Source organism: Spizellomyces punctatus (assembly GCF_000182565.1).
Source record: "Spizellomyces punctatus DAOM BR117 chromosome Unknown supercont1.6, whole genome shotgun sequence".
In the NCBI taxonomy this organism is placed as follows: domain Eukaryota; kingdom Fungi; phylum Chytridiomycota; class Chytridiomycetes; order Spizellomycetales; family Spizellomycetaceae; genus Spizellomyces; species Spizellomyces punctatus.
In genome coordinates this window covers 1160873-1182801 of record NW_015971542.1, presented here as the reverse complement: position 1 = coordinate 1182801, position 21929 = coordinate 1160873, and the positions used below count along the sequence as shown (strand labels likewise).

General features: G+C 47.3%; 10 protein-coding genes across 11 annotated transcripts; 4 read left to right on the top strand and 6 right to left on the bottom strand.

The window, feature by feature from the left end:
• Positions 1 to 48: 48 nt before the first annotated feature.
• Positions 49 to 2677, bottom strand: SPPG_04191 (uncharacterized protein; the record flags this gene model as incomplete). Its single annotated transcript, XM_016752437.1, has 9 exons — positions 49 to 653; positions 708 to 865; positions 925 to 1113; positions 1170 to 1293; positions 1352 to 1468; positions 1527 to 1647; positions 1703 to 2223; positions 2280 to 2395; positions 2460 to 2677. The coding sequence occupies 9 exons, from the start codon at positions 2675 to 2677 to the stop codon at positions 373 to 375; spliced, it is 1845 nt and encodes a 614-aa protein (XP_016609140.1). The 3' UTR covers positions 49 to 372.
• Positions 2678 to 3491: 814 nt separating this feature from the next.
• SPPG_04190 (uncharacterized protein) lies at positions 3492 to 4972 on the bottom strand. Its single transcript, XM_016752436.1, has 3 exons — positions 4632 to 4972; positions 4011 to 4569; positions 3492 to 3940 (listed from the first exon to the last, which is right to left on the bottom strand). Exons 1-3 carry the CDS (start codon positions 4731 to 4733, stop codon positions 3612 to 3614), a joined length of 990 nt encoding a protein of 329 aa, XP_016609139.1. The 5' UTR covers positions 4734 to 4972; the 3' UTR covers positions 3492 to 3611.
• Positions 4973 to 5123: 151 nt separating this feature from the next.
• On the top strand, positions 5124 to 8819 carry SPPG_04189. 2 transcript variants are annotated; one of them, XM_016752434.1, is made up of 17 exons: positions 5124 to 5364; positions 5462 to 5534; positions 5614 to 5679; positions 5748 to 5926; positions 5995 to 6119; positions 6181 to 6406; positions 6465 to 6580; positions 6637 to 6797; positions 6864 to 7000; positions 7064 to 7177; positions 7245 to 7385; positions 7457 to 7580; positions 7639 to 7773; positions 7846 to 8239; positions 8311 to 8410; positions 8478 to 8529; positions 8598 to 8819. In XM_016752434.1, exons 2-17 carry the CDS (start codon positions 5514 to 5516, stop codon positions 8721 to 8723), a joined length of 2217 nt encoding a protein of 738 aa, XP_016609137.1. In that variant the 5' UTR covers positions 5124 to 5364; positions 5462 to 5513; the 3' UTR covers positions 8724 to 8819. The 2 variants fall into 2 exon arrangements, with proteins under 2 accessions (XP_016609137.1, XP_016609138.1); XM_016752435.1 differs by having other exon boundaries at positions 5458 to 5534.
• Positions 8820 to 9621: 802 nt separating this feature from the next.
• On the bottom strand, positions 9622 to 11642 carry SPPG_04188 (uncharacterized protein). The gene is made up of 7 exons (XM_016752433.1): positions 11472 to 11642; positions 11233 to 11400; positions 10906 to 11154; positions 10583 to 10850; positions 10329 to 10516; positions 9975 to 10271; positions 9622 to 9920 (listed from the first exon to the last, which is right to left on the bottom strand). Exons 2-6 carry the CDS (start codon positions 11356 to 11358, stop codon positions 9984 to 9986), a joined length of 1119 nt encoding a protein of 372 aa, XP_016609136.1. The 5' UTR covers positions 11359 to 11400; positions 11472 to 11642; the 3' UTR covers positions 9622 to 9920; positions 9975 to 9983.
• Positions 11643 to 12602: 960 nt separating this feature from the next.
• On the bottom strand, positions 12603 to 14717 carry SPPG_04187 (RuvB-like 1). Its single transcript, XM_016752432.1, has 9 exons — positions 14669 to 14717; positions 14475 to 14551; positions 14298 to 14397; positions 14012 to 14231; positions 13706 to 13947; positions 13496 to 13645; positions 13278 to 13433; positions 13111 to 13217; positions 12603 to 13050 (listed from the first exon to the last, which is right to left on the bottom strand). Exons 2-9 carry the CDS (start codon positions 14513 to 14515, stop codon positions 12696 to 12698), a joined length of 1371 nt encoding a protein of 456 aa, XP_016609135.1. The 5' UTR covers positions 14516 to 14551; positions 14669 to 14717; the 3' UTR covers positions 12603 to 12695.
• A 159-nt stretch (positions 14718 to 14876) lies between these two features.
• Positions 14877 to 16014, top strand: SPPG_04186 (60S ribosomal protein L20). Its single transcript, XM_016752431.1, has 6 exons — positions 14877 to 14982; positions 15059 to 15063; positions 15132 to 15330; positions 15399 to 15528; positions 15585 to 15694; positions 15765 to 16014. Exons 3-6 carry the CDS (start codon positions 15142 to 15144, stop codon positions 15861 to 15863), a joined length of 528 nt encoding a protein of 175 aa, XP_016609134.1. The 5' UTR covers positions 14877 to 14982; positions 15059 to 15063; positions 15132 to 15141; the 3' UTR covers positions 15864 to 16014.
• Positions 16015 to 16135: 121 nt separating this feature from the next.
• Positions 16136 to 17438, bottom strand: SPPG_04185 (uncharacterized protein). The gene is made up of 7 exons (XM_016752430.1): positions 17401 to 17438; positions 17220 to 17331; positions 17075 to 17153; positions 16860 to 16968; positions 16580 to 16795; positions 16352 to 16501; positions 16136 to 16292 (listed from the first exon to the last, which is right to left on the bottom strand). Exons 1-7 carry the CDS (start codon positions 17422 to 17424, stop codon positions 16197 to 16199), a joined length of 786 nt encoding a protein of 261 aa, XP_016609133.1. The 5' UTR covers positions 17425 to 17438; the 3' UTR covers positions 16136 to 16196.
• A 146-nt stretch (positions 17439 to 17584) lies between these two features.
• SPPG_04184 (histidinol-phosphate transaminase) lies at positions 17585 to 19064 on the top strand (the record flags this gene model as incomplete). Its single annotated transcript, XM_016752429.1, has 4 exons — positions 17585 to 17646; positions 17716 to 18129; positions 18187 to 18446; positions 18515 to 19064. Coding segments are annotated over 4 exons (1178 nt in total), but the record flags the coding sequence as incomplete, so codon positions are not given.
• SPPG_04183 (uncharacterized protein) lies at positions 18982 to 20424 on the bottom strand (the record flags this gene model as incomplete). The annotated part of the gene is made up of 3 exons (XM_016752428.1): positions 18982 to 19473; positions 19539 to 20352; positions 20417 to 20424. 3 exons carry the CDS (start codon positions 20422 to 20424, stop codon positions 19102 to 19104), a joined length of 1194 nt encoding a protein of 397 aa, XP_016609131.1. The 3' UTR covers positions 18982 to 19101.
• Positions 20425 to 20650: 226 nt separating this feature from the next.
• SPPG_04182 (uncharacterized protein) lies at positions 20651 to 21929 on the top strand. Its single transcript, XM_016752427.1, has 4 exons — positions 20651 to 20815; positions 20883 to 20980; positions 21047 to 21689; positions 21759 to 21929. Exons 1-4 carry the CDS (start codon positions 20701 to 20703, stop codon positions 21902 to 21904), a joined length of 1002 nt encoding a protein of 333 aa, XP_016609130.1. The 5' UTR covers positions 20651 to 20700; the 3' UTR covers positions 21905 to 21929.

Here is a 21929-nt window from a genome sequence, read left to right as displayed (position 1 = left end):
AGACTCGACAGAGATTTTGGATAGTGAGTGGGTTAGTGTTGATTTGTTTCAAGGTAAGCTTCAGTGCAACATTGTCTATCTGTATACATGGGATTTATTTTTTATGGTATCAGATTCTCCTCCTTGCCCTCCTCCTCACGCTTCTCCACATCCCCCTCGACGAGCTTAATCAAGCCTACGAAGACTCGCTATATACAGGAAGACCCGATACAGAGGCGTCGGAAACCATACACAAAATACAAACGTGTAGCGGGTTGGTCATGGGGTGGATGGGAATTTGTGTCGTGGAGGTGTGCTGTGAATTTTATGAATTGGGAAGATACGATCGAGGAAAATAGTTGCATGGATAATGAGCACCATTAGCGTACTGCCTTACTCTCCGTCCTCCTCTGCAACGACACCCCCAAAAATTTCCTCGTCAGGCACGATTCTTTCAAAGACTGCCTTAGCATCCAGCACAGCACTCTCGAAATCCACATCCACCACATTCGATCCAACAAACGCCAGATGATCCGCTACCCACATCGTAGAGGGAACTTGGACTGTTTGAGAATAAAAGACTGTTATTAGGGGGTCCAAGGATAGAGATGAGAGAATGGCCTTGAAATCTTGGTGGGTGGCTTGTGGGCTCGGGGAATGGAGATGGAGAATGTCTAGCACGGACATTAGATATGAAGCGCATTATGTAAAATTCAGACAAGACTTACAATATTCTTTTGGACATGCGCTCACGTCCCAACTCTGCTGGATTGCGATGATGCCTTGTGTGTTGCTATTTGAGTCAGGTGGAAAGACGGTTACAGTCAGATTGGTATCCTCATGAATTGGTTTATCCAAGATGGCCATGGCACGCAAGACACGAGTACTAGAACAACATGGCACATTAATTCCTGCACTACAGTATTAGCCCAAGTGCACGGATACCTCTTCATGTCGACGTTCATCCCCTGCGGTAAGTTGCCAACATAATTTGATGAAGTCACCAGCCAGGACGAGGTGTACTCTCCCCCATCACTCCCAACCACCTTGAACCGCCGGTCGGGATCCTCAGATATGGAAATTGTTGATATTGGGAAATTCAAGATATAGATCCCTCCATACACTGCGCAAAATCTGAAGAAAAGTAAGATCCCAGTATCGCACTTCCCACAGATGCCACAAAAACGGACCTACAGAAAGCCTGCGAGAGCTCACTCCCGGCTCCATACAGCGCAACCAAAAATGCTGTCTTACCCCATCTTCCTAGGGATTGCAAGTGACGTTGCGTGAGGGCAAGTCCTTGGACCGTAGTGACTGTTTTTTTTGAAACTTTAGATTCAAATTTCACTCGTGATCAATGCAGAGTACATACTGGTCTCTGAGTCAGCCCGGTCCACTGCAAATGCAATTGCATGCAGGATGAACGATATCAAGCGAGGACTCAGCTTCTGATCACGTAGGAAATCAATGAACGGCCGCGTTGCAAAGTCTAAAGATCATGTATATGAGTACAATGTAATCCGAGTACTCGTGGCACGCTTACTCACCTTGATAAATCTCCGGCTGTGCTTCATACTCCACCGCAAAAGTGAGAAACTTCATTAGCCGCCGTTTGTCCACCAAACTGACGCTCTGATTCGAAAACACGTCCTCTTTTGAGCCAGGTACCTATACATCACAGCATAAGCCTCTCATACAATCAAAGATGAGCACACGAGCATACCAGCTCACATTTCCCCTGCCACGAAAGATACACGCTCTCCAAAGCCTTAAATTCCAAATACTTGCCCACCCCCGACGATATCAACAATTCCACCAAAGGCCCCCGGTTGTATAGGAGTTTGGGTGCTAGATCAATGTTAAATTGCCGGGATTGGGTTAGAAGGTGGGCAAGGATGGTGTACTTTGGGAGGAGAGGGTCGGATGGGTCGAGTGATGCGATAGTGACGGAGGGATCGGGATCAGCCAAGAGGGATTTGAAGACGGGGACGAGGTTGGCATTTTGCTTGAGAAAATCGAGGATAGTAGAGATTGAGTTGGGTGTTGGCGTTTGTATTGGGCCATTGGTTTCCACTGCTCCGTCGTCAGTGGGCAAGTCCTGAGCTACCTCAGACGTCGCTGGTTCCTCATTTGCAGTGTTTTCTCTCTTTTGAATACCCGCAAGTCTCTCGACCTCCTCTTTTGACCCACTTCGCAGCACGACCTCCACATCACCGTACGCCGCATTAAAAGGGTTCGTCTCATCTTTACAAGGCACACATCAGTATCTCACCGAAACGGTAAACTACTTACTGTCATACCTCGCTCTACACACAAAACCCTCAAAAAGGTCTTTAAATCAAAACATGCAAAATGGTCCCCGTAGAATATGTTGCGGTCGAGGTGCAAAACTGTTTTACCAGCTCGTGCTAGCGAACTTTGAACATGTCAGCAACTAGTGTTCGCAGACAGCGCGGGTGGTCGTGCTAGCGGGTGCCTACCTGGCAATAATGGACTCTGATAGACCAGTACCCAGAACAATGGCGTCAAAGTGCGTTTGTTCCAGCATCTGAAGGTTGGTTTCACCTTTGAAGTTTGGTCTAATGAAGGCACGATCTCGCAGATCTCTCAACGGGCGCGAGAGCCGCTCTCGTTGGTCATTCGCACCGCTAAGCCACATCATAGTGTGGAGGTGATTGAAAATGGCACTAGGACCCATTATTATCTGGATTAATCCGGTTAATCATATCGCATAATCAGAACCCCCCTCTATCGCTCAAAGCGGTGAGGCATGGATGCTAATGTTCTCCAAACTGCGGTGTGGCATGCTAATGTAACTTTTTTTTTAAACTGCGGTGAGGCACATGCGGAAGGTCTATAAAAGGGGGGCCTTCTGTCTCTTCCCTCTTTCCTCTTCACCCATCCTCGACTCTCGAAGCATCTGTGCAACTCTTCTCATCACGACTGTCGGTCGAATCATGAGAATACAGATGTGGTGGTGCCGAGGACCTTGACCGCCCGACAGCAACCGTGATCAGAACCAGTGGCAACCAATCAGATCCGATAACAAAACCTACTATTATGCTGCCACATTAGTTGAGCTTGGTTGGTATGTACCAATGGCATCATTTCATTCTGTCATTTCACCTCGCTGACATGCAGTTTTTTGTAGTCTCCAAGCCTTGTCACTGAACATCCTCCAGCTTGCGAGTCTCCCCAATGTTGCGAAGACTCTGGCTTCAATGCCATCAAGAGTTCTGGATCAAGGCCTAGTAGGGACCGCGTGTGGTGGTGGGCAATTATCCGGTTAGAACCAACCGTTACGTATTGCGTGTATAATTGCTTAGTAGTAGCTTAGTTAGCTTTTCCGAACCGGTTGTCGCCGGTTTATTCCCTGGTGTAGTAGCTAGTGCCATTTTCTGTCACCTCTACACTAACGTTCGGCAAACCAAATAAGAAAGACGACTACTGTCGTTTTGCGTTTTCCAAAATGCACCTCAACCAATGCGCCCATCATAAAATAATAGCAATATCCGTTATGACTTGAGATACAGTTTTATATGTCTGTATTTCAAATTACGAGATCCCATAATGTGTCCAGATAAAATATACAATAAACCCCGTATAAATATGCCCAGCTATGATGATTTTCCTCAGGCTATCGTACGATCGCTGTCGCCTCGCTCAACTGCCGTATAGGGTGGGTTGCCCGTCTGCCCTCCATCAGGTTGCGATACAATGACGATTCCTTCCTTTCCTTTCCACCGTGTCGGTGATGAAGAAGCTGGATGTCCGTCTGCCCAAACCTCCACGGCTCCATACCAACGCGCAGAGTCGTCGCCAAACAGCAACGGCTCAAACTTTTCCTCTTCCTCTTGATTACCCATGACGTGAAAGTGTGCCATTGCTAAAGAGAGAGAGAATACAACATCCCAGCCAGAATCGAGAAAGATTTGGTACGATGCTGCATGAAAGGTCGCTACTAGATGACGAGATGTAAATCATGAGTCACAACAGTTGATACATTGCGCGTTGTATTATGCATTCCTTACCTTGACCCAACAAAACAACCAACTGTAATAAACTCAGCCATGGATAATGTGTCCGCGCCCAAAGGCACCCACCAGCCGCTAACAGCATAAGACATGTCGCGAACCGGGTATACACGCTCGCACTGAAGATTCCACGTTCTACCTCGTACACGGGAACACCCCAGGGCTTCCGGAGCACAATCGAATCGGCCACTTTGGAATAGAGAGCATAATCCAAGATCTCATACGTGGCAAAACTGCAGGTAAGTGCTAAGGCCCCGATTCGACCCACTTGATCGCGGCTTAGCAAGCGTCGTTTCGGACCTCCGTGTAAAGTATGGCATAGTTCGTAGGCAACAAGGAAGAGGGAAGGTTGCGTAAGGCATCCAGCAAAATAGCTAAAGGCCGACAATCCTCGAAGAACGGCGTGATGGGTTGGAGATGCGTCAAGCCAAGGTCCAATGACTACCAAGAGATCATCAAAGCACTTGAGGCCAGCAAACACAGCAAAGACTATGGCACCCGGGGCACCATTACGTGATCGTCTATAGGCCAGCACCGCAAAATATATACAAAGTAACTATCCGGGGGATGAAAGTCAAATAGTGTTTTGCAGAGTATAAGCGCTTCTTTCACACTGACCTGGAGCAATGCATAGCCTGCGTGCAGGGCCTGGAGCCCCGGCACGGACATTTTACCCACCCTTTCTGCTACAATCCAATAGACAGCAGAAGGGAGAATCATGCAGATGTAAAGGAAAGGAAGAGTTTTTGCTCAAAGTTACGATAAGTGCAAGGAATTGTTTCAAGCTGGCTGCAAAGTAAAAACGTCCACAGAAGTGCTAATGCAGATGGGTTCTCGGCCCGTTACGGTTGCAGGGACGGGGAGTGGGGGGGATGAGGCCAGTTGAAAAAAGAATAATGGACAAGAAAGATGGTTGGCGATGCCCAATGGGAAGGAAACCTGGCGAGGAAGATGGAAGGAGGGGGAAAAGGTGACGAAAGGAGCCTCGAGCGATGACTCCGCTTGAATTCATGTGACAGACGCACGTGGATGATTACTTTATACATTACGTAAGGTTATCGCGCTTTTGGCTTTCGCGTGCGCAGTACGTCCAGAACGTGTAGGACGTTTTGGCAATTGTCGTCGACTGGTTTTCTCATTGTGTTTACAATCGTTGGATCGTGTTTCCACATGTTTCCGGCAGGGACAATGCTAACACGGGAAGATCGAGCCCGTTTGCTGCGTGAAACGGTTCTCAAATCCAGCACGATTGACACGCATCCCTCTGTTGACGACCCCTCTGACCTGCAAGTACCCCATACGCGTCGTGGCTTGGATGCAGCATTTTTGGAAGCTCACGGGTTAAAAGCGAGTAAGTATCCAGAACCTGTGCATCCGGAATATATGTCATTTGGGCTGCTTCCATATGTGGTGACCAAGTGATGAACTATTTTATTCTTCCTAGGCAGACACGGTAATGAGTCTCCAGAGGTCCCGCGCCAAGCAAGCCCAACGAGAAACATGGCGTCCAGTCCTCTTCCGGTAAGATTTCCAAATTATGCGCCTTGTAAATGCACCATGCATTGTCGGGGTACAGGGCATCACTCACAATAAACAAAAGATGTTGCATCAGTCGCAATCTCGAGATCGGCTATATGATCTGGAAACAAAAGTTCGGAGATTAGAGGTGTGATGATGAGATGGGTTACAGCCAATGTCTTAATCAAGACATGGAATTTCTCACAATGTTGATAGACAGAGAACCAAGCTCTGACTGATCGCATCGATCACCTCCAACGAGACAATCTACACCTCACTGAAGAAAATGCTACCCTCAAAAGCACACAGGAAGCGACTTTGAAGCAGAACTCAGAATTGGTAGATAAATTTGGGAAGGCAATGGGCGATTGGGCACAAATCACGCCGGAAGAGTGGTAGGTGCTCCTCTACCGCGGATGTGGAAGCGTAGGGTTCTCATTGCCAGATCGATGCCGACGAATAGGAATGAAGCAAACGAGCGTGTGAATATCCTCATAAGAGAGAATGACGTGCTAATGGACCAAAGAAAAGCCACGCAGATTGAAATCGAACGGCTACAGGACGAGCTCGCTAGACAGGGCAAACAACGTCTGTATCCTGAGCATAGATCATTGTTGTTCATCACGCTGGAAATCAACCCTTGTTACAGTTCGCACAACCACTGAAGACTTGACGCAATCACAAGAACACTTGCACGCTCTCCAACAAGAACTTTTACAAACAAATGACCGCAAATCCGGCGTCGAACGTGAATTGAAGGCATGCATGGAGGAGTTGACTGCCGCCAATGTTGAGAATGATCATTTGCATGGAGAACTTAAAAGATATGGCGTGGATATCAAAGGGTACCAAGGGAAGATTGGTGATCTGAAAAGGTTGGTTGTTAAAATACGTCCACATCTGTTGCCCTATTAATGGACCCGTTTTTGCTAGATCGCTTGAAGAAGTGACAAATCGATATCAAACTCATGTTTGTGAGTCTCAGGCTCTTTCAGCCAGGGAGCGCGAACTACTCGACAATGTGAAAACGACAGAACTCGAACGAGACGGTAGATACGGCATTGAAATAGTACCCTGACAAAGATATTGATCCAACGTCCTCTAGACTGGAAAACAAAATATGCGTCGTTAAGCAGTGATCACGAGTCCCTTCGATCCTCCTATGACGAATTGCTACGGATTTCGCGGGGTCTCGAAAAGCGAGTGGCACAATTGGAGGACCAGGAAGCTAATGCTCATATGGAGGTGCAAAAGTACATTGAGAAGGTAGCCCAGAGTTTATCGCCCAAGTAGCTCAGTTTACTGGTTGCCAATACTTAACATGACCAAAAGGCAGAAGACGCCAAACTCGAATTTGACAAAGCTTTAATCAGGGAGCAACAGTGCCAAGCGGAAATCCAGCGTTTGAATGAACGTCTTTTGGAACTACCGCAGAAGTATCGGGAGAGAGCGGATCAGGAAGTCGCTACGTATGTCCGTTCTCCTTTACTTTACAAAACGCAAATCAAGCAAGCTTATGTACGAATCCATAGAATGCGAGCACAATTCCTATCGGAAAAGCGACAACTGAATATTGAGATCACTGCCCTCGAAACTAAATGTGCGCAACTCCAGCATCAATCTGAACGCTCTATCCGAGATAAACGGTACGGAAATCCCCTTCTGGTCGTCCATCGTAGCGGAAGATTGACATTTGAATTTGTCTCTCCTTAGGTCCGCGGAGGCCGAACTGGAAAAACTCACACGACATCTACCCGAGGAGTCGGAACGCTTGGCACTTATTATTGAAGAGCTCAACAATAAATTGCGTGCGTCAGAGAGGGAAAGGAATCAAGCAACGCACAAGTTCGAGAGGTACGCATTTGTAACGTCTGATGAGAGAAGCTCAATATCTGATTTGGTAAATGTTTTTATGGCATACCAAGTTTGCATTCGAAGCTCCTGAGAGAGGAATCTCGCTTTGAAAAGGAAAAGCAGCTGATTGCGGAGCGAAGTGATGACGCGTTTCGGCGACTCCGAAGCATTGAGAGAGACTTGGAGGAAACCAAGGTATGGTCAGTATCTACTCTATGCTGTTTGAACACGGGTTAAAGTCAGACCTGGATAGGAAGACCGCGTCAAGCTCTTCACCAAACTCACCGACCTGGAACACGCGCATAAGAAACTTGCGGAAGCCAAACAAAAGGCGGCCATGCAACATGAAGCGGAGACAGCGGCTGTAACACAGAAATACGAAGAGCAGGTGAGAACTGGAATGGTGTGCTTCTATTACAGCTATCATAGGAAATTGATCAGTGTCCACCACATCTACTAGATCAAAGACCTTACATTAAAGCTAGAATCAGTAACTGAATCCCACACCCGCACCTGCCGAGACATTCAAACCCTCCTCTCCGACCAAAAGCGCATGACAGAAAAATGGCATACTGAAGCCCAAACACAAAAGCACCATCACGCTCAAACCCTACGCACCCTTCAGACCCAGCTTTCTGACTACCAAACACACGTCAATGACCTGGAGGCTCGGATACAGACATTAGACACTCGGCTCAAGGAAACGGTGCAAAAGCTATCGGATGAGCGATGCATCTCGGCGAGATTATCGGCGCGGGTGAGAGACGCTGAGGGACGATGCGAGGGGTTGAGGAAACAAGTTGTGGCATGGGGTAAAAGGGAGGAAGAGTGGGCAGAGGAGAGAAAGAGACTGAGTAGGTGTTCGGGCTGCTAATATTTATAGCTGATTGAAGGTGTTACATTGACCCATTTATTTCAATTACAGAACGAGATTTGGATCGAATTAAGCTAGAGCAAGATCGTAAAGAGCGAGAACGTCTACATCAATCCCGACGAGACGATACACGATATCCGGGAATGCTCAGGTACAAAAGCCGATTGCTGTGCACTGTCAAACCTATTCGGACTGCCTAACTTATTCGCGCAAATCAGAACACCTCCCCTAGACGACGAAAGCCAAATGATAGATGACACATCACGCGAGGTAAAAACCTTAACGATTTTCGCTCAACCGTACCCCTTCTTCACTGACTTGCATTTCAAACCCTCCAGGTCATGGAACTCAAAGCGGAGATTGACCGAGTCAAGCAACGCTCAAGGCGAAGTCCTGGCTTTGAAAGAATGTTATTAGATATGGAGAGTGATGGGGATGATGATGAGGAAGAGGAAGAAGAGTGATGGCTGTGTCTTTTGAAAATAGTTGTAGTGTTTTTTTTTCCGTGTTTCTAGACATCTTTGAAGAAATAGAGTATACCTGTGATCATATCGTGCATACTGTACAATTAACCCGAGGATATCACATTTGACGGTGAATGGTAACGTTAACATTGATAACATCAACGTATACAGTTAAGTCAAACCCAATTTTACGTTAAAGTAGAGCAGCGCTAGCGTACCGTGGGTCAGCCAGAAGGGTCCAGATCCTCAAGCAAAGCTCCAAGGATTCCTTGCGTATCCCAGAGAGAAACCGAAATCCCATCATCTGAACCTTTGGACTGGGACGAGAAGGCTTTATGAAATTGCTACAAGTCCTGTCTGTTCATGGCCAATACGGTCTGATTCCATGCCATAAAAACCGCGGTACTCTAACTGAATGAGCCAGGGATTGTGAACGTCCAAGTCACCCATGGTTCTCAATAAGGTTCCACTAAAGTTCCCATGGTTGAGAGGGTTTCGAAGCGAACATCGGAGTTTTGGATTTGTGCTGAAGTAAGCAATCAGGTTATCAAGAAATGCTGTCATAACACTTGCGTGAACACCAAGAGCGCTGACTGCTAGAAGCGCCTGTAAAGGAATGGAAGGGTTGCATTTCTGAATTTTCGATACCCTCATTTTGATGTCCCATGGATTCAAATGTGTACATAAACTCGGACCACGGTTACTGCTATGATGAAATAGAACAAAAACATTCCGATCCCCATTAAAAGAAATTGATCTAAACCTTTAAAGTTTCATTTACCCTTCAATTACCCTTTCGATCAATTACCTTGAGCACGACACGAATGCAACCATGGTATGGTCTTGACAACCGTGGTCCCAAAAGTAAAGATCGACACGAGCTGTGAATAAAGAAGGTTTGCTTGCAAATAATATATTGGTTCATTGACAATAGCCATGGAGAGAAAGACAAACTTCAAAGTATCAAGGCAAAGTGTTCCGATTAAGTAGCATATCTACAAGTCAAGAAAATCTACAAAACAATAGTAAATGACATGGGTGACTGACTAGTACGCCGTCCGATATGTCAAATCATGTCAAGTCATAAACGGCCCTTAAAATCCATTGGAATACCGAAGCAGACGAATATCCAGGTAACGTGCGTCGGGAAGACATTAAATAAGCATTACCTCTTTCGATCTATGACTTACAGGTAATCTAATGGTCGTGAGCATATAATCGAAATTGGTCAAAAAATAGCGTGCAACTTACATGTGGTATCTATATGGTGGTCGTCCTTCCGGCCTCTGGCACGATTTCAGCAAGATAAACCGCAGGCGCAGAGTGGTCATCAGAACCCACAAGGGTCTCTGTAGAGACTCCAAACTCGGTGAAGAGCCGTTCCAAATCGTCCATCCAAAGATCGTTCGTGATTGCAGGCAGGGCGGAACATGCCGGTGAACCAATAATCTTTACTCTTTCGATGGCAGCAAAGGGGGACCTTCTGGAGGACTGGATAAGCAATTCAAGTCGAAGGAGGTGCGGATCGATCTTCCCACCATGAAGATCCTGCAGTGGCGATACTCAGCAAACAATTTCCCGTGTACGTATGGATGTATGACATACCTGCTGTATGAACCACACAAAAGCCTTCCTCAAAAGATCTTGGATCGAATTGTTGACACTTGTCAGCAAGGATATTGCTTTTTCCGCCATCTGCCTACAGTCTTCCATATACAGCTCCGTGCGAGCCACCCAGATATCGAATGACGACTTCGCCTCGTACAATTCGGGAGTAGATGCGTACCGGATGCCTGCGGGAGATGAACAAAGATGAATTTAAACAATGACATTTTCAACGTTCGGATCTCCAGACGTACCTTTCACATTGTTCTCACTTATATTGATCAAATACTCAACCTGTGCCCACACTTCCTTGCCGAGATTAATTGCCTCTTGATGTTGGCCTTCCTGGAGCAGCTTCACTAACATCCCACGACGTTGTTCGAGCACGGCACCGAATTCGCTCAAACTCCCAAAAGCTGTCTGCACTCGATCCTCCCACAGCAAGCACTCTGCGTCAAAAGACTCAAAGTCCATCAGGCATATCGATGGGGGTTTAATGGTGTCAAGTTTGATATCCCATGTCTAGTTGTGTGAATTAGCTCATGAGCTACAAAGAGCACAACATCCAGGAGCCCACCTTGTACACCTTCCAACAATAGTGATGCCATCCTTCCATATGTCCATCACCGTTGGGATCAACCTGTAATGGCAGGCCCACTATAACTGGTCTTCCGCAACCGCCGCAAATGTCATTGGAACGATATTCCCCAGTGACTTCAGAATCGTCGGCAAAAACGCGGCGCAGATAGTCCTCTTTACAGAGTAGAATTGGTACATCGGTGGACGTTGACGGCATGTATTGCTGGCATGCTGGTCTGCCGCAATCCTGCATTATAATCACCCCGTTTAACAACATGTAGACGCGGTAAAGGGCGTGTCGACGAGCAAATCCTGTTTGACTTACCGCACATTTTAGACAGTCTCGGTGGTAAAACGTCCCACAGGCTGGAACAACGTGAGCCCGTGATGTTATTCGTTTGTTGCATGTTTTGCACACTTTGTTTGTGCCTCTTCGAAAAAGCCCGAGCATTCGCACCCACTATGTTGACCCAGAGTAAATGATATGTGATACCTACGACCCGACATAATTGTGTTCAGACTTTGCGAAATTTGACGTTTGACGTTGACGTGTATTCTACATACCTCTCCCTCCTTTCAGTGCCTAGGTGACAGCCAGCTAGGTGAACACGGGACGAGTGCGACTGGCAACAAGGCCGGACGAAAAACCCAGATGCCACTTTATAGTTGGGCGATGCCAGGCACGTTACTCGCACGGGGGAATCCAGCGAGCGGAAGGGATGGGTCGTCGTCAACCTGCATCCTTGGGGGGAAACCGGCGCAAGCGAGGGCAGGAGGGGTTAATTGCGCGGGAAAGTCCCAGCTGCTGAGTCACGCTGCCGTAATCAAAACGATCTGTTTGTTTATCCTGCATTTTGGAGACTTTTTGTTATCAACGTTGGATCACAGCAAGAAGAGTGCTTGAGTATTCTTCATAGTATCTTATTATGTCTTCATGTATCTTACTAAGCACGTACAAGTAAGCGTACGGACAAGCTTTTGTTTCTTCCCGCCGTTTGGCTACCCTCCAGATCCCATCTACTTTCATGTATGCGTGCCCGCTGGATACAAGCCTGCATCTGCATCTGCACCAACACCCACTCCTTCTCACATCTGATCAGATTGATCCAAAACTCTTGATGCATTGATGACATTTCCGATTGTTTATGCTCCATCGAGCCTATCAAGCCTTTACGGTATCCCACAGTTCCATGATGCCATAGCAACTTGGGTGTGGCACAGCGTAGCAGGCACGTAAGGCGATATCGCCCTGCAAGCGCTGGTCGACAAATCACCATTGTCATTCAGAATGGTAAGTGCTGCGACTCATCCACTAGCTAGCACATGAGTGCTCCGGCTAGATAAAATGTCATGAATTCAACTCTATGTATCGTTTCCATTGAAAACAGGGCAAAGTTCACGGTTCGCTCGCCCGTGCGGGAAAGGTCAAGGGCCAAACCCCCAAGGTGGAAAAGCAAGAAAAAAGAAAGAAAAAGACTGGTAATTAGGATTACGTGCCCTAGTAGGCGGTAACTTTATCTGAATGGCCACTTATTCCGTGTTAAACGGGTTTAAGGTAGGGCAAAGAAGAGGATTATTTACAACCGTCGTTTCGTGAACGTAGTGGCTACGTTTGGCAAACGCAAGATGAATCCAAACACGAAATAAGCTGGGTATTGTAGTCCTGAGCCGCCTGACAATGTACATAGTTTGAGTTGGAATCTGAGTAGTTTTGGTACATCATTAACCAAAAGAAGTGATGGCCTTGTCAAGCGAATGATCATGTATATCTGTTATATTTGATTGAAACTACTGTATATACTTGTCTTCCGATTCCTGCAGAATTTTAGCAGAGGTCTTGGCATCGAAAAACAGCTGCTGTGCCTCAATCACATCGTCCTTCTCAATAGTGTCTCGACCGTTGATGCGCGCCAAAATGCTTGACGGTGTCAGCAATTGAATGGCAAATCGTAGTGATGATTTCACACCGACATCAGCAAGGTATTGCACAGACTCTTCCGACGTGAGTAGGTTTTCTGTTTTCGCTCGAATGTTCAAGATGATGGCGATCTCTTCCAGAGTATATGGAAGGGTTCGTATGATTAGAAGACGGTCCAAAAGATCAACTGGAATGCCGTGAGGAGCATTGATATCGTCGGTGCCACTGTCATATTGGGAACGTTAGCGGCTTTGATTCAAGGTACTCCGATAGGTGACTACGTACCGAATTGTACACATTCCACGATTTGTTGCAAAGATGACGATTGGGGATAGAGAAGACTCCAGCGCACGGTTAAGGTATGTGAAGCATTCGATATCAAGCATGTGTACCTGTTCAGAAGCAAGCAGGTTAGAGTGTTTCGTAGACATAAAAAGGGGGAACCGACTTACTTCATCAATGAATAGCACTCCGGGTACAAGCTCCGCAACTCCTTGCTCTATATACTTGTTGACAACTTTGTTGATCTCCTTCCGCAACTTGTCTGTGATCTCAGTTTTCTTTGGCTTCATGAGCGATCCCATCATTGATACGATATCATGGCCTCCCTGAAAATATTTTGATGGCTTAGTCACTCATTGGTCGTTCATCTGGCTCGCAGAGAATTTACCTGTGGTCTGGCATTTGCAACGTCCAAGTCATGTAGTGTCACGTCCTGAATGATTTCCTTCTTCTTGTGAACTTCGCCTTTCGGTAATGGCACATATTCCTCCGCTTCCAAATCGAATTCTGTCGCATACGCATCAGAGCGTCCCACGCGCTGTATATATGTCAAAATAATGCCTCTTCAACCGTTGTAAAAATGACCGCACAACGTTACCTTGACTGCTCCACTGTTTGCTTCGATGTAGATTACATCGCCCACCGCCACCTTCTCTTTTTGTAAGCTCTCGAAAATAACAGGGTCCAGTTTCAACTGCTTAGTGCCTTTTACTGTCTTCAGTCCTATGATGACATGCGCGATGGTCTTTCCGTAACCACCCAAGGGATTCTCTGTTTCTTCCGGCGTTAATTCGGTAATTTCTCCCTCGTAAACTTCCTTCACTTCCTTGATTCGTAGACCTTAATCAACGGGACGAGTTAAAATCTCCCATTTCGAGATATAGCATCTTAATGTAATGAATACCTATTGCTCGTCGAAAGTTCTCCATCAACACCTCCGTCTTCTTGACCTCAGAAGAGTACACCTCGCTTCCGACCATGGGACAAAAGGGAACTTTGGAACCGAGCTCTTGAGAGAGAGCCAAAGCCATTGCTGTCTTTCCGGTACCGGGAGCACCCGCCAAAAGTACCGCCCGACCTGCCATCTTTTTTGACTTTATCAGATCTACCACAACGCCCGCCGCCTAATGCGTTTTGAACAAAAGTATTAGAGCCTGACATGTCCAGTTATCCGCTGCATTTAGACACACCTCCCGCGCGTTTTCTTGCCCCACAAACCCTGCTGCAACAGGCTCCGCGCTACCATCGTCACGAAGTCCTAGACCTTTGATATGCGAATGTGTGGCAATTCTGTATTGTAGAATTGGTAAGCCTTCGGCGTAGATCGAGCCAACGTAGAGTGAAATACAAACGATCCGAAATATTACCTCTGCTCCTTTGTAGTGCTTTGCACCTCTTGAATCTTCATGGTGACGTACAAGAGATCAGTGATCTGGCGACTTGACTAGTGGTATTTATATTCGAAAATGAAGGAAACAAGTGAGAAAGACGTTCGAAATGGCGAGTTCAACGTCCCGCTCGACGTTGGTAATGACCGACTCTGCACACCCGCTGGGTTTACCTGGCTGTTGAAAACTCTGGTATCAACAGCAGGGATAGTTGCACGCTGACGCGCTCCACCTCGACGCGCAGCAATCGTCCAGACGTTGGTTGCCATAGATATAAAAGTCATGTGATATAGATATCTGGATATCCAACCACATTCCAATACATTCCAAACAAGAAGCCATCCAATCACATCCGACGAGTTCCTTTTTTGGGCAACAGGCGAGTTTTTGGTTTTTCTTCCATCCAAGCGACCACAAGGAGCCCTTCTTCCTTTGAAAATCTCTGCCGTGGCAAGATAAACGATTCAATCTACTCACCTTTGCGGAGGTAAATCAAGTTTCTTGCGACGGCTTGTAACTACAGTGGAGAGCTAACCTATTGCTGTTTTTTTTTGTTTCTCCAGTTAGGGTACGAGTGCTTGGTTGGAGGAAGGGACGCATTTGCATATCGCTGACATTTGAATTTTGCATTCACAGAATCGCAGAAATGGGCAGACTGCACGAGTACCAGGTTATTGGCCGCCGGACTCCCACGGAGAAGGAGCCGGTCCCTAAGTTGTACCGCATGCGTCTCTTCGCTCCCAACGAAGTCGTTGCCAAGAGTCGCTTCTGGTACTTCTTGAAGCAGGTGAACAAGGTCAAGAAGGCGTCCGGTGAGATTGTGGCTGTCAACGAGGTAGGAAGGAGGAAACCAAAGCGCCGATATAACCGGAACGAGGTGTTGATGATTGCTTGTTTCTGAAGATCTTTGAGAAGAAGCCGTTGACTGTCAAGAACTTTGGTATCTGGATCCGTTACGACTCCCGCTCTGGTACTCACAACATGTACAAGGAGTACCGTGAACTCACTCGTACCGACGCCGTCGCCGCTTGCTGTGAGTTTCTGGACGCTGTAAAAGATTGAGACAATGGCTAATCCCGAGGATCATAGACCAGGACATGGCTGCCCGTCACCGTGCCCGTTTCTCCTCGATCCAGATCATCAAGGTTGCTGAGGTGAAGAGTGCTGACGTCCGCCGTCCTTACATCAGGCAGTTGTTGGTAAGTATCGACATGGTCCTTGGTAAACATATGAGGGTCAGAATCTAATCGTTTTGTTCTGGAACAACAGGAGCCCAAGCTCAAGTTCCCTCTGCCCCACCGGGTCACCCGCCCTGCCAGCAAGCGTTATCGCCCCGTCTTCTCTGGTGTCCGCCCCAGCACCTTCTAAGCGTCGAGTGTATAATATATCGAAATCACCATTATGTCTTTTTTTTGCTCGTTTTGTCTTGGACTTTATGCCCCTCTCCGCTGCCGGATATGGGAGATTGTTGTATGATGCCCGTATCCAGTATATCCTCTACCAAAGATCTTTATTGTCCATTTACAGGAACATGCGACAGCATCTGTAATCGATGCCTACGGGCGTGGTTCGCATGCTGAAGAAATGGTGTGCATAGCATGAAGTTCTTAAATTACATCAATGGTTGCAGTGGAACAGCAAAGACAACGTGCATAGGTCTCAAGACGACTGCAATTTTTCATCATTGTATATAAATTGCTATTAGGCACCATTTATTTTTTCCTTGATCGTTGCAGCTAGTGTCTGCTGCATCACAGACTGAATTTGCGCACATGCATCCACGCAAAGCTCCAACGCCTAGATTAATGATCGTTAGTTAGCGTAGACCTCATCTCCACGTGTCGACGCATGCATACTTTGATTGTTGTCGTCGTCCCGATTTCCCCACTTTGTATTACATGCGTCACCTCGTTCAACGATGGCATATATGACAGCACCAATGATCCGCTCTGATAGGTCTCCTCCTCATCAGTCGGGTCCAAGCAGATTGTTGAGTCAAAGTAGCCCTGATCACAAGCAGATAATTCAAGTATTATTTCCGCAGCTCGTCGTCTTGGTTGAGATGCAGCAAATGGAAAACATACCACAGCACAAGCAGCCACTGCATCCAGCATTTCGATTCCAGCATCTGCTAGAGCTAACGCAGCGCATGTGATAGCGGCCGCCAAACAGGCCGCAGAGCCATCGCTTTCGAGAACTTGAACGAAAACGTCTACTGTTGATTTGGGTAGTAGATCAAGTCTAACTGCTGGTGCTAACGCCTGTCTTAGAACTAGCGAATATTCCTTCTCTTGGCTATCCTAGATGATGTGTACAGAATGAGTTGACCGCGCATCAACAGAGAGGGAAAAGAGCTTGACTTACCTTTATGTACGCTCTTCGTCGTCCACCCGAAAACGGGGAGAATTTGAAATCGCAATTCAGAATACCACGAGATGATATCTTTGATCTCGCTGTTTGTCGTGGCCCGTATCTATATAGTGATGGAAGGGTCAGAACATCATATCTCACGCGGTCGGTCAGTCCACAGTTTGAGGCCACCATTCTGGAAGGGCGCAGAGTCCACTAGGAATACTCACACTCCACATGCCACCTTCAGCTTCCCTGCCTCCAGATACGCACTACCATTCGCTTGTCTGACCACCCCTGTTTTCATGACTGGATAACGACCAATCGAATTGAGCATACACGCACGTTCGAGACAGCAAGTGCCCGTCCACTTACACACGGGTCGTATTCGATCAATGTTTCGCCCATCTTTTCTCTTCTCAGGGTCAAAGGTGAATGCTGATAGCGATCCAGGTTCCAATAGAGGGACAACTGACTTTTCCGGGCCCTTCAACAGAAAAGCTTTGAGATGGATCCACCTACTATACTATTACGTGTTTAAAGAAAGGATTCTTACTGTTACTCTCTTGCGATCTGCCATGGCTTAACCTTTTGTTTATTTTAAAGTCAACGAGCATGAATCAGTAGAATCATGGATGACGCATCTTGTTGGCATGGTAACTGTGAGATGCCGATCATCTCACTGCTCCCAAATCGCAGCGTCTGCCCCCAAATTACTTTCCACCGGGTTTTCATATACGGTATGGCTCGTGAACGGTTTTCTCTAAAGGCAGTAGTTCGGCCCAATATCTGGGCTTTGAAGGTACGCTTGCTCTGACGTTGTTTATATCGGCACGGTCAACCATTTCTCACTTGCTTTGTCTGAGAACAGCCCTATCGATGCGCCAGAGACGATTACTCGACTGGCATTTTACTTGACGCCAACGAAAACTCCTTTGGACCATCTTTGCCCGCCGGTCATCAACCACCGCTTCCCGCTTTAAGCAATCCTAGTTACACAGACACTCACCTCGAGCGCTACCCTGACCCGTACCAGAAAGAAATCAAGCAGTCGCTCGCAAACTTCCGGGGGCTTCCGTCTACCGAACACTTCTTTCTGGGTGTAGGATCTGATGAGAGCTTGGATCTCATAATACGAGTTTTCTGTGTACCTGCTCGGGATAAGGTGCTGATATGCCCCCCCACTTACGGAATGTACTCGGTTTGCGCCCAGATAAATGATGTTGAGGTCGTCAAAGTGCCGTTGGATGTGGAAGGTGGAAAGTTTCAATTGAAGACAGATGAGGTGAGACTGGAGCACTTTGCAACTTGAAAAGATGTATCACTCATATATCAGTTGCAGATCAAGAAGGCGGTGGATGCCGACCCATCGATTAAAGTGATCTTTTTGTGTTCACCAGGCAACCCTACTGGAACGCTTCTTAACCCCGAGGACATCAAGGAAATCTTGGACTATGAAGGGTTCAGCGGGGTAGTTGTCGTGGATGAAGCCTATATCGATTTCTGTCCAAAAGGGTCTAGTGTTGCGCCCTGGGTTACCAAGTATCCAAACTTGATTGTGACACAAACGCTTTCCAAGGCTTTTGGGCTTGCAGGAATCAGGTTCGCATCTAATGGAATGACAATTGGAAGTACAGACTAGACTAACCTTGAAATCTCCCTCAATCTAGACTTGGCGTTGCTATCTCATCACCAGAGATTGCTCAAATCTTCAACAACACAAAGGCACCATATAACATTTCCACACCAAGTTCCATCCTGGCTCGCTCCGCATTGACCGACGAAGGCATTGCTCAAATGCACGAACACATCCGACGTATCCTTGCAGAACGGTCCCGCCTTATCGACGAGCTAAGCAAACTGAAAGGAGTTGGACAGATTATTGGGGGTAACCACGCCAACTTTGTCTTGGTGCCAATATTGGGATCCAATGATAAGCCCGACAACCAACGAGCATTCAGTATCTACAAGGCATTGGCAGAGTCAGAAGGGGTTGTAGTGAGATATCGTGGAACTGAATTGGGCTGTGAGGGGTGTGTTAGGATTACGATTGGGACGGAAAAAGAAAACGACGTGTTGCTAAACAGACTACGAAAGCTTTTGCAAGAGTAGAATCATCATTAGGTCGATCGATATTCTTAGACCACTGTATAAAATAGTATTGACATTATGCATTAACGTGTATCCTCTCCTTATGTTGACTTGCCAATTTGAGTGAAATAAATAGTTGTTGCATTGTATGTTAATGAGCCGCAAACTACCATCGATCCCTACGACCAGCCAGTTTAGAGGAACCTCCCCTTCCTCCTCCCCTACTCCCTCCTCCTCCTCTCCCCCCTCCTCCTCCTCTTCCCCCTCCTCCTCCTCTACTTCCCCCTCTTCCTCTACCCTGACCTCGGCCTCGGCCCCGCCCCCGCCCTCTACTGCTGGCCTTTTCAACTGCCTCAATATCCTCCTTTGATACATGCAGCGTTCCATTCCTAAATGTTCCAAATCCACCGTCAATCCCTCTGCTACGAGCCTTCACCCGCTCTTTTATCCGCTTTAGTTTGCTTTCCTTTTCCTTTTTGCCCGCTTCACCCATGATTTGGGCCTTCAGTGAAGAGTGATATGTCCCCATATTCTTGGCCTACAAGAAGAACACTTTAGACTTAAAAATACAGTAGTGCCTGAGAGCTTTCATTATCAACGCACCTCTTCTAGTCGTTTGGCAGCACGTTCTTTTTCTTTCAGTTCCATTCCCATGCGGATTGCTCTTGGTGCTTTGGGCTTGGCTGGTTTGGCACCTAGCTCTACCAATTTCTCCTGCATGTACTTTCGTCTTTCCGTCCCAGCAAGCTGGGAGGCATTGTACTCTTCAATGAGCTTGGTGGTCTTGAGTAACTCCATCAGATCCCGGTCATGTTGATTGTCCTGCTCTTCCTGGTCAGCTTCTTCTTTGGTAAGGTTTTTGGTTTTTGCCTCTCCGGAAAGTTTGCTAATGTTGGATGACATGAAGGCTTTCCAGTCACCTTTACTGCCCACGGGCGCACTTCGCTGTGCACTGGTGTCTTGGAATACAACCACTTGTGGGCCGGTCGTAGTGACCGTTGAAAGAAATTTATCGTGTTCGCTAGTATCCTCATCACTGTCGTTATCTTCCTCTAAATCGTCATCGTATTCACCGTCCCATTCGTCATCATCGGAGCGCATATCCTCCAGAACATAACCGCTACCCACTACCTCCTCTACGTCAACCTCAGATTCGGACTCACTTTCAGCATCCGAGCCCCTTCCTTGTTCAAAATCTTCATCTGACACTGATTCTCCATCCCCTTCTTCGCCCTGTTCTTCGATACCGTCCACTTTCTTCCGTTTCGCTAAATTGGCTTTTGAGGTAGGCCCGCTATTGTTTTCGTGGGCTTTTCGCTTCCTTCCGGAAGGTCCTGAAAATCCTAGCCGTGCCATCATGGCCGCTTCCAAACGAGCCGCTGCCCAGTCCGCCGCTTGCTTATCGCTTACACTCTCTCTGAATGCAAAAATGGGAATAAGAGACAAGCAGATCTTTGGATTGCGCTGTAAGCCAACCATACCCGTCCATCCTTTTTGAAACTTTCGACACCTTGGCATCTTTCGTTAGCGACTTTCTCTTTCTGGACGCTGATTCAGATGCCATTTCAACCACTAGCGAATGTGAGAGAACTTGAGAAAGTTCAGATCAACTTGAAGCCAAGAGTGGTTAGCATTCACTGGATCCGATGCAGTTGCCAAGCAACAAACCAATGTCCACAACTCACAGTCGACCTACATGTGTGTCTTGTTGATCAAGCACCAATCTTTTACAAGTAGTACTGAACGCTAAAGAGTAGCTTCAGACATGTCCAACCGTCCCGAAGAACGAAATCAAGACGCCACGGTATATGTTGGAAATGTAGATGATCGGGTCTCTGAAGGATTACTGTGGGAGTTGATGTTGCAAGCTGGGCCAGTTGGTGAGTATCCAAACTGCCGACCTGCGGTTAACTAGCTCTCTTACAACAAGCTAATAACTATTACTAGTCAATGTACATTTGCCAAAAGACCGTGTCACTCAGCAACATCAGGGGTATGGGTTTGTGGAGTACATGTCAGAGGAAGATGCGGAGTATGCGATCAAGGTAACAGAGCAGAGTATTTCTGTTATAGTTCACTAGCCTGACCCGCAATGCCACGTATTGCATAAGATTATGAACATGATCAAACTCTTTGGTAAACCGATACGAGTAAACAAAGCTACATCCGATAAAAAGAATCTCGAAGTCGGTGCGTCGCTCTTTATCGGAAACCTGGATCCAGATGTGGACGAAAAACTGCTATACGATACCTTCTCTGCGTTCGGCGTAATTGTACAAACACCCAAGGTCGCTCGGGATCCGGATACAGGGAACTCGAAGGGATACGGATTTGTGGCATTCGATAATTTTGAGTCTTCAGATGCGGCGATTGAGGCAATGAATGGGCAGTACTTGATGAATAAGGCGATTACGGTGTCATATGCATTCAAGAAGGACGGAAAAGGAGAGCGGCATGGAAGCGCCGCGGAGCGATTGCTGGCCGCGCAAGCGCGGAGAAATCAACCTGCACATCTGCCGAACCGGTTTTTTGCCGATATTCCTGGACGACCAGGAATGCCTGTTGTGCCAGTGGCAATGCCTGTTCCTCCTGCACCGATGCCAGTGGCACCACCCGTACCCCAGGCAGCAGCCCCACCGCCTTTCATGGGCCGTCCACCAGTGCCACCATTTGGAGGATTTCCTCCTGGACCACCGCCAGGCGGATTTCAGCCCCCGCCGCCACGCCCTATGCCACCTGGACCTCCCCCTATGCGTGCGTATTATTTGATGTCACTATTGAAATAGGTTTCCGATACTTATTGGTCTTGCATCCTTGATTCAGAACGCCCACCAGGTCCTCCACCTGCATTCCCTGGCCGACCACCCATGCCACCCCCACCCTTCCCAGGCCAAGGCTTCCCGCCACAACAAGGATTTCCACAAGGTCATTTTCCTCCTCCACCACCACAGTGGGGTGCTGGTCGATAATGGAAAGTGCGAGATCTGCTCTTCA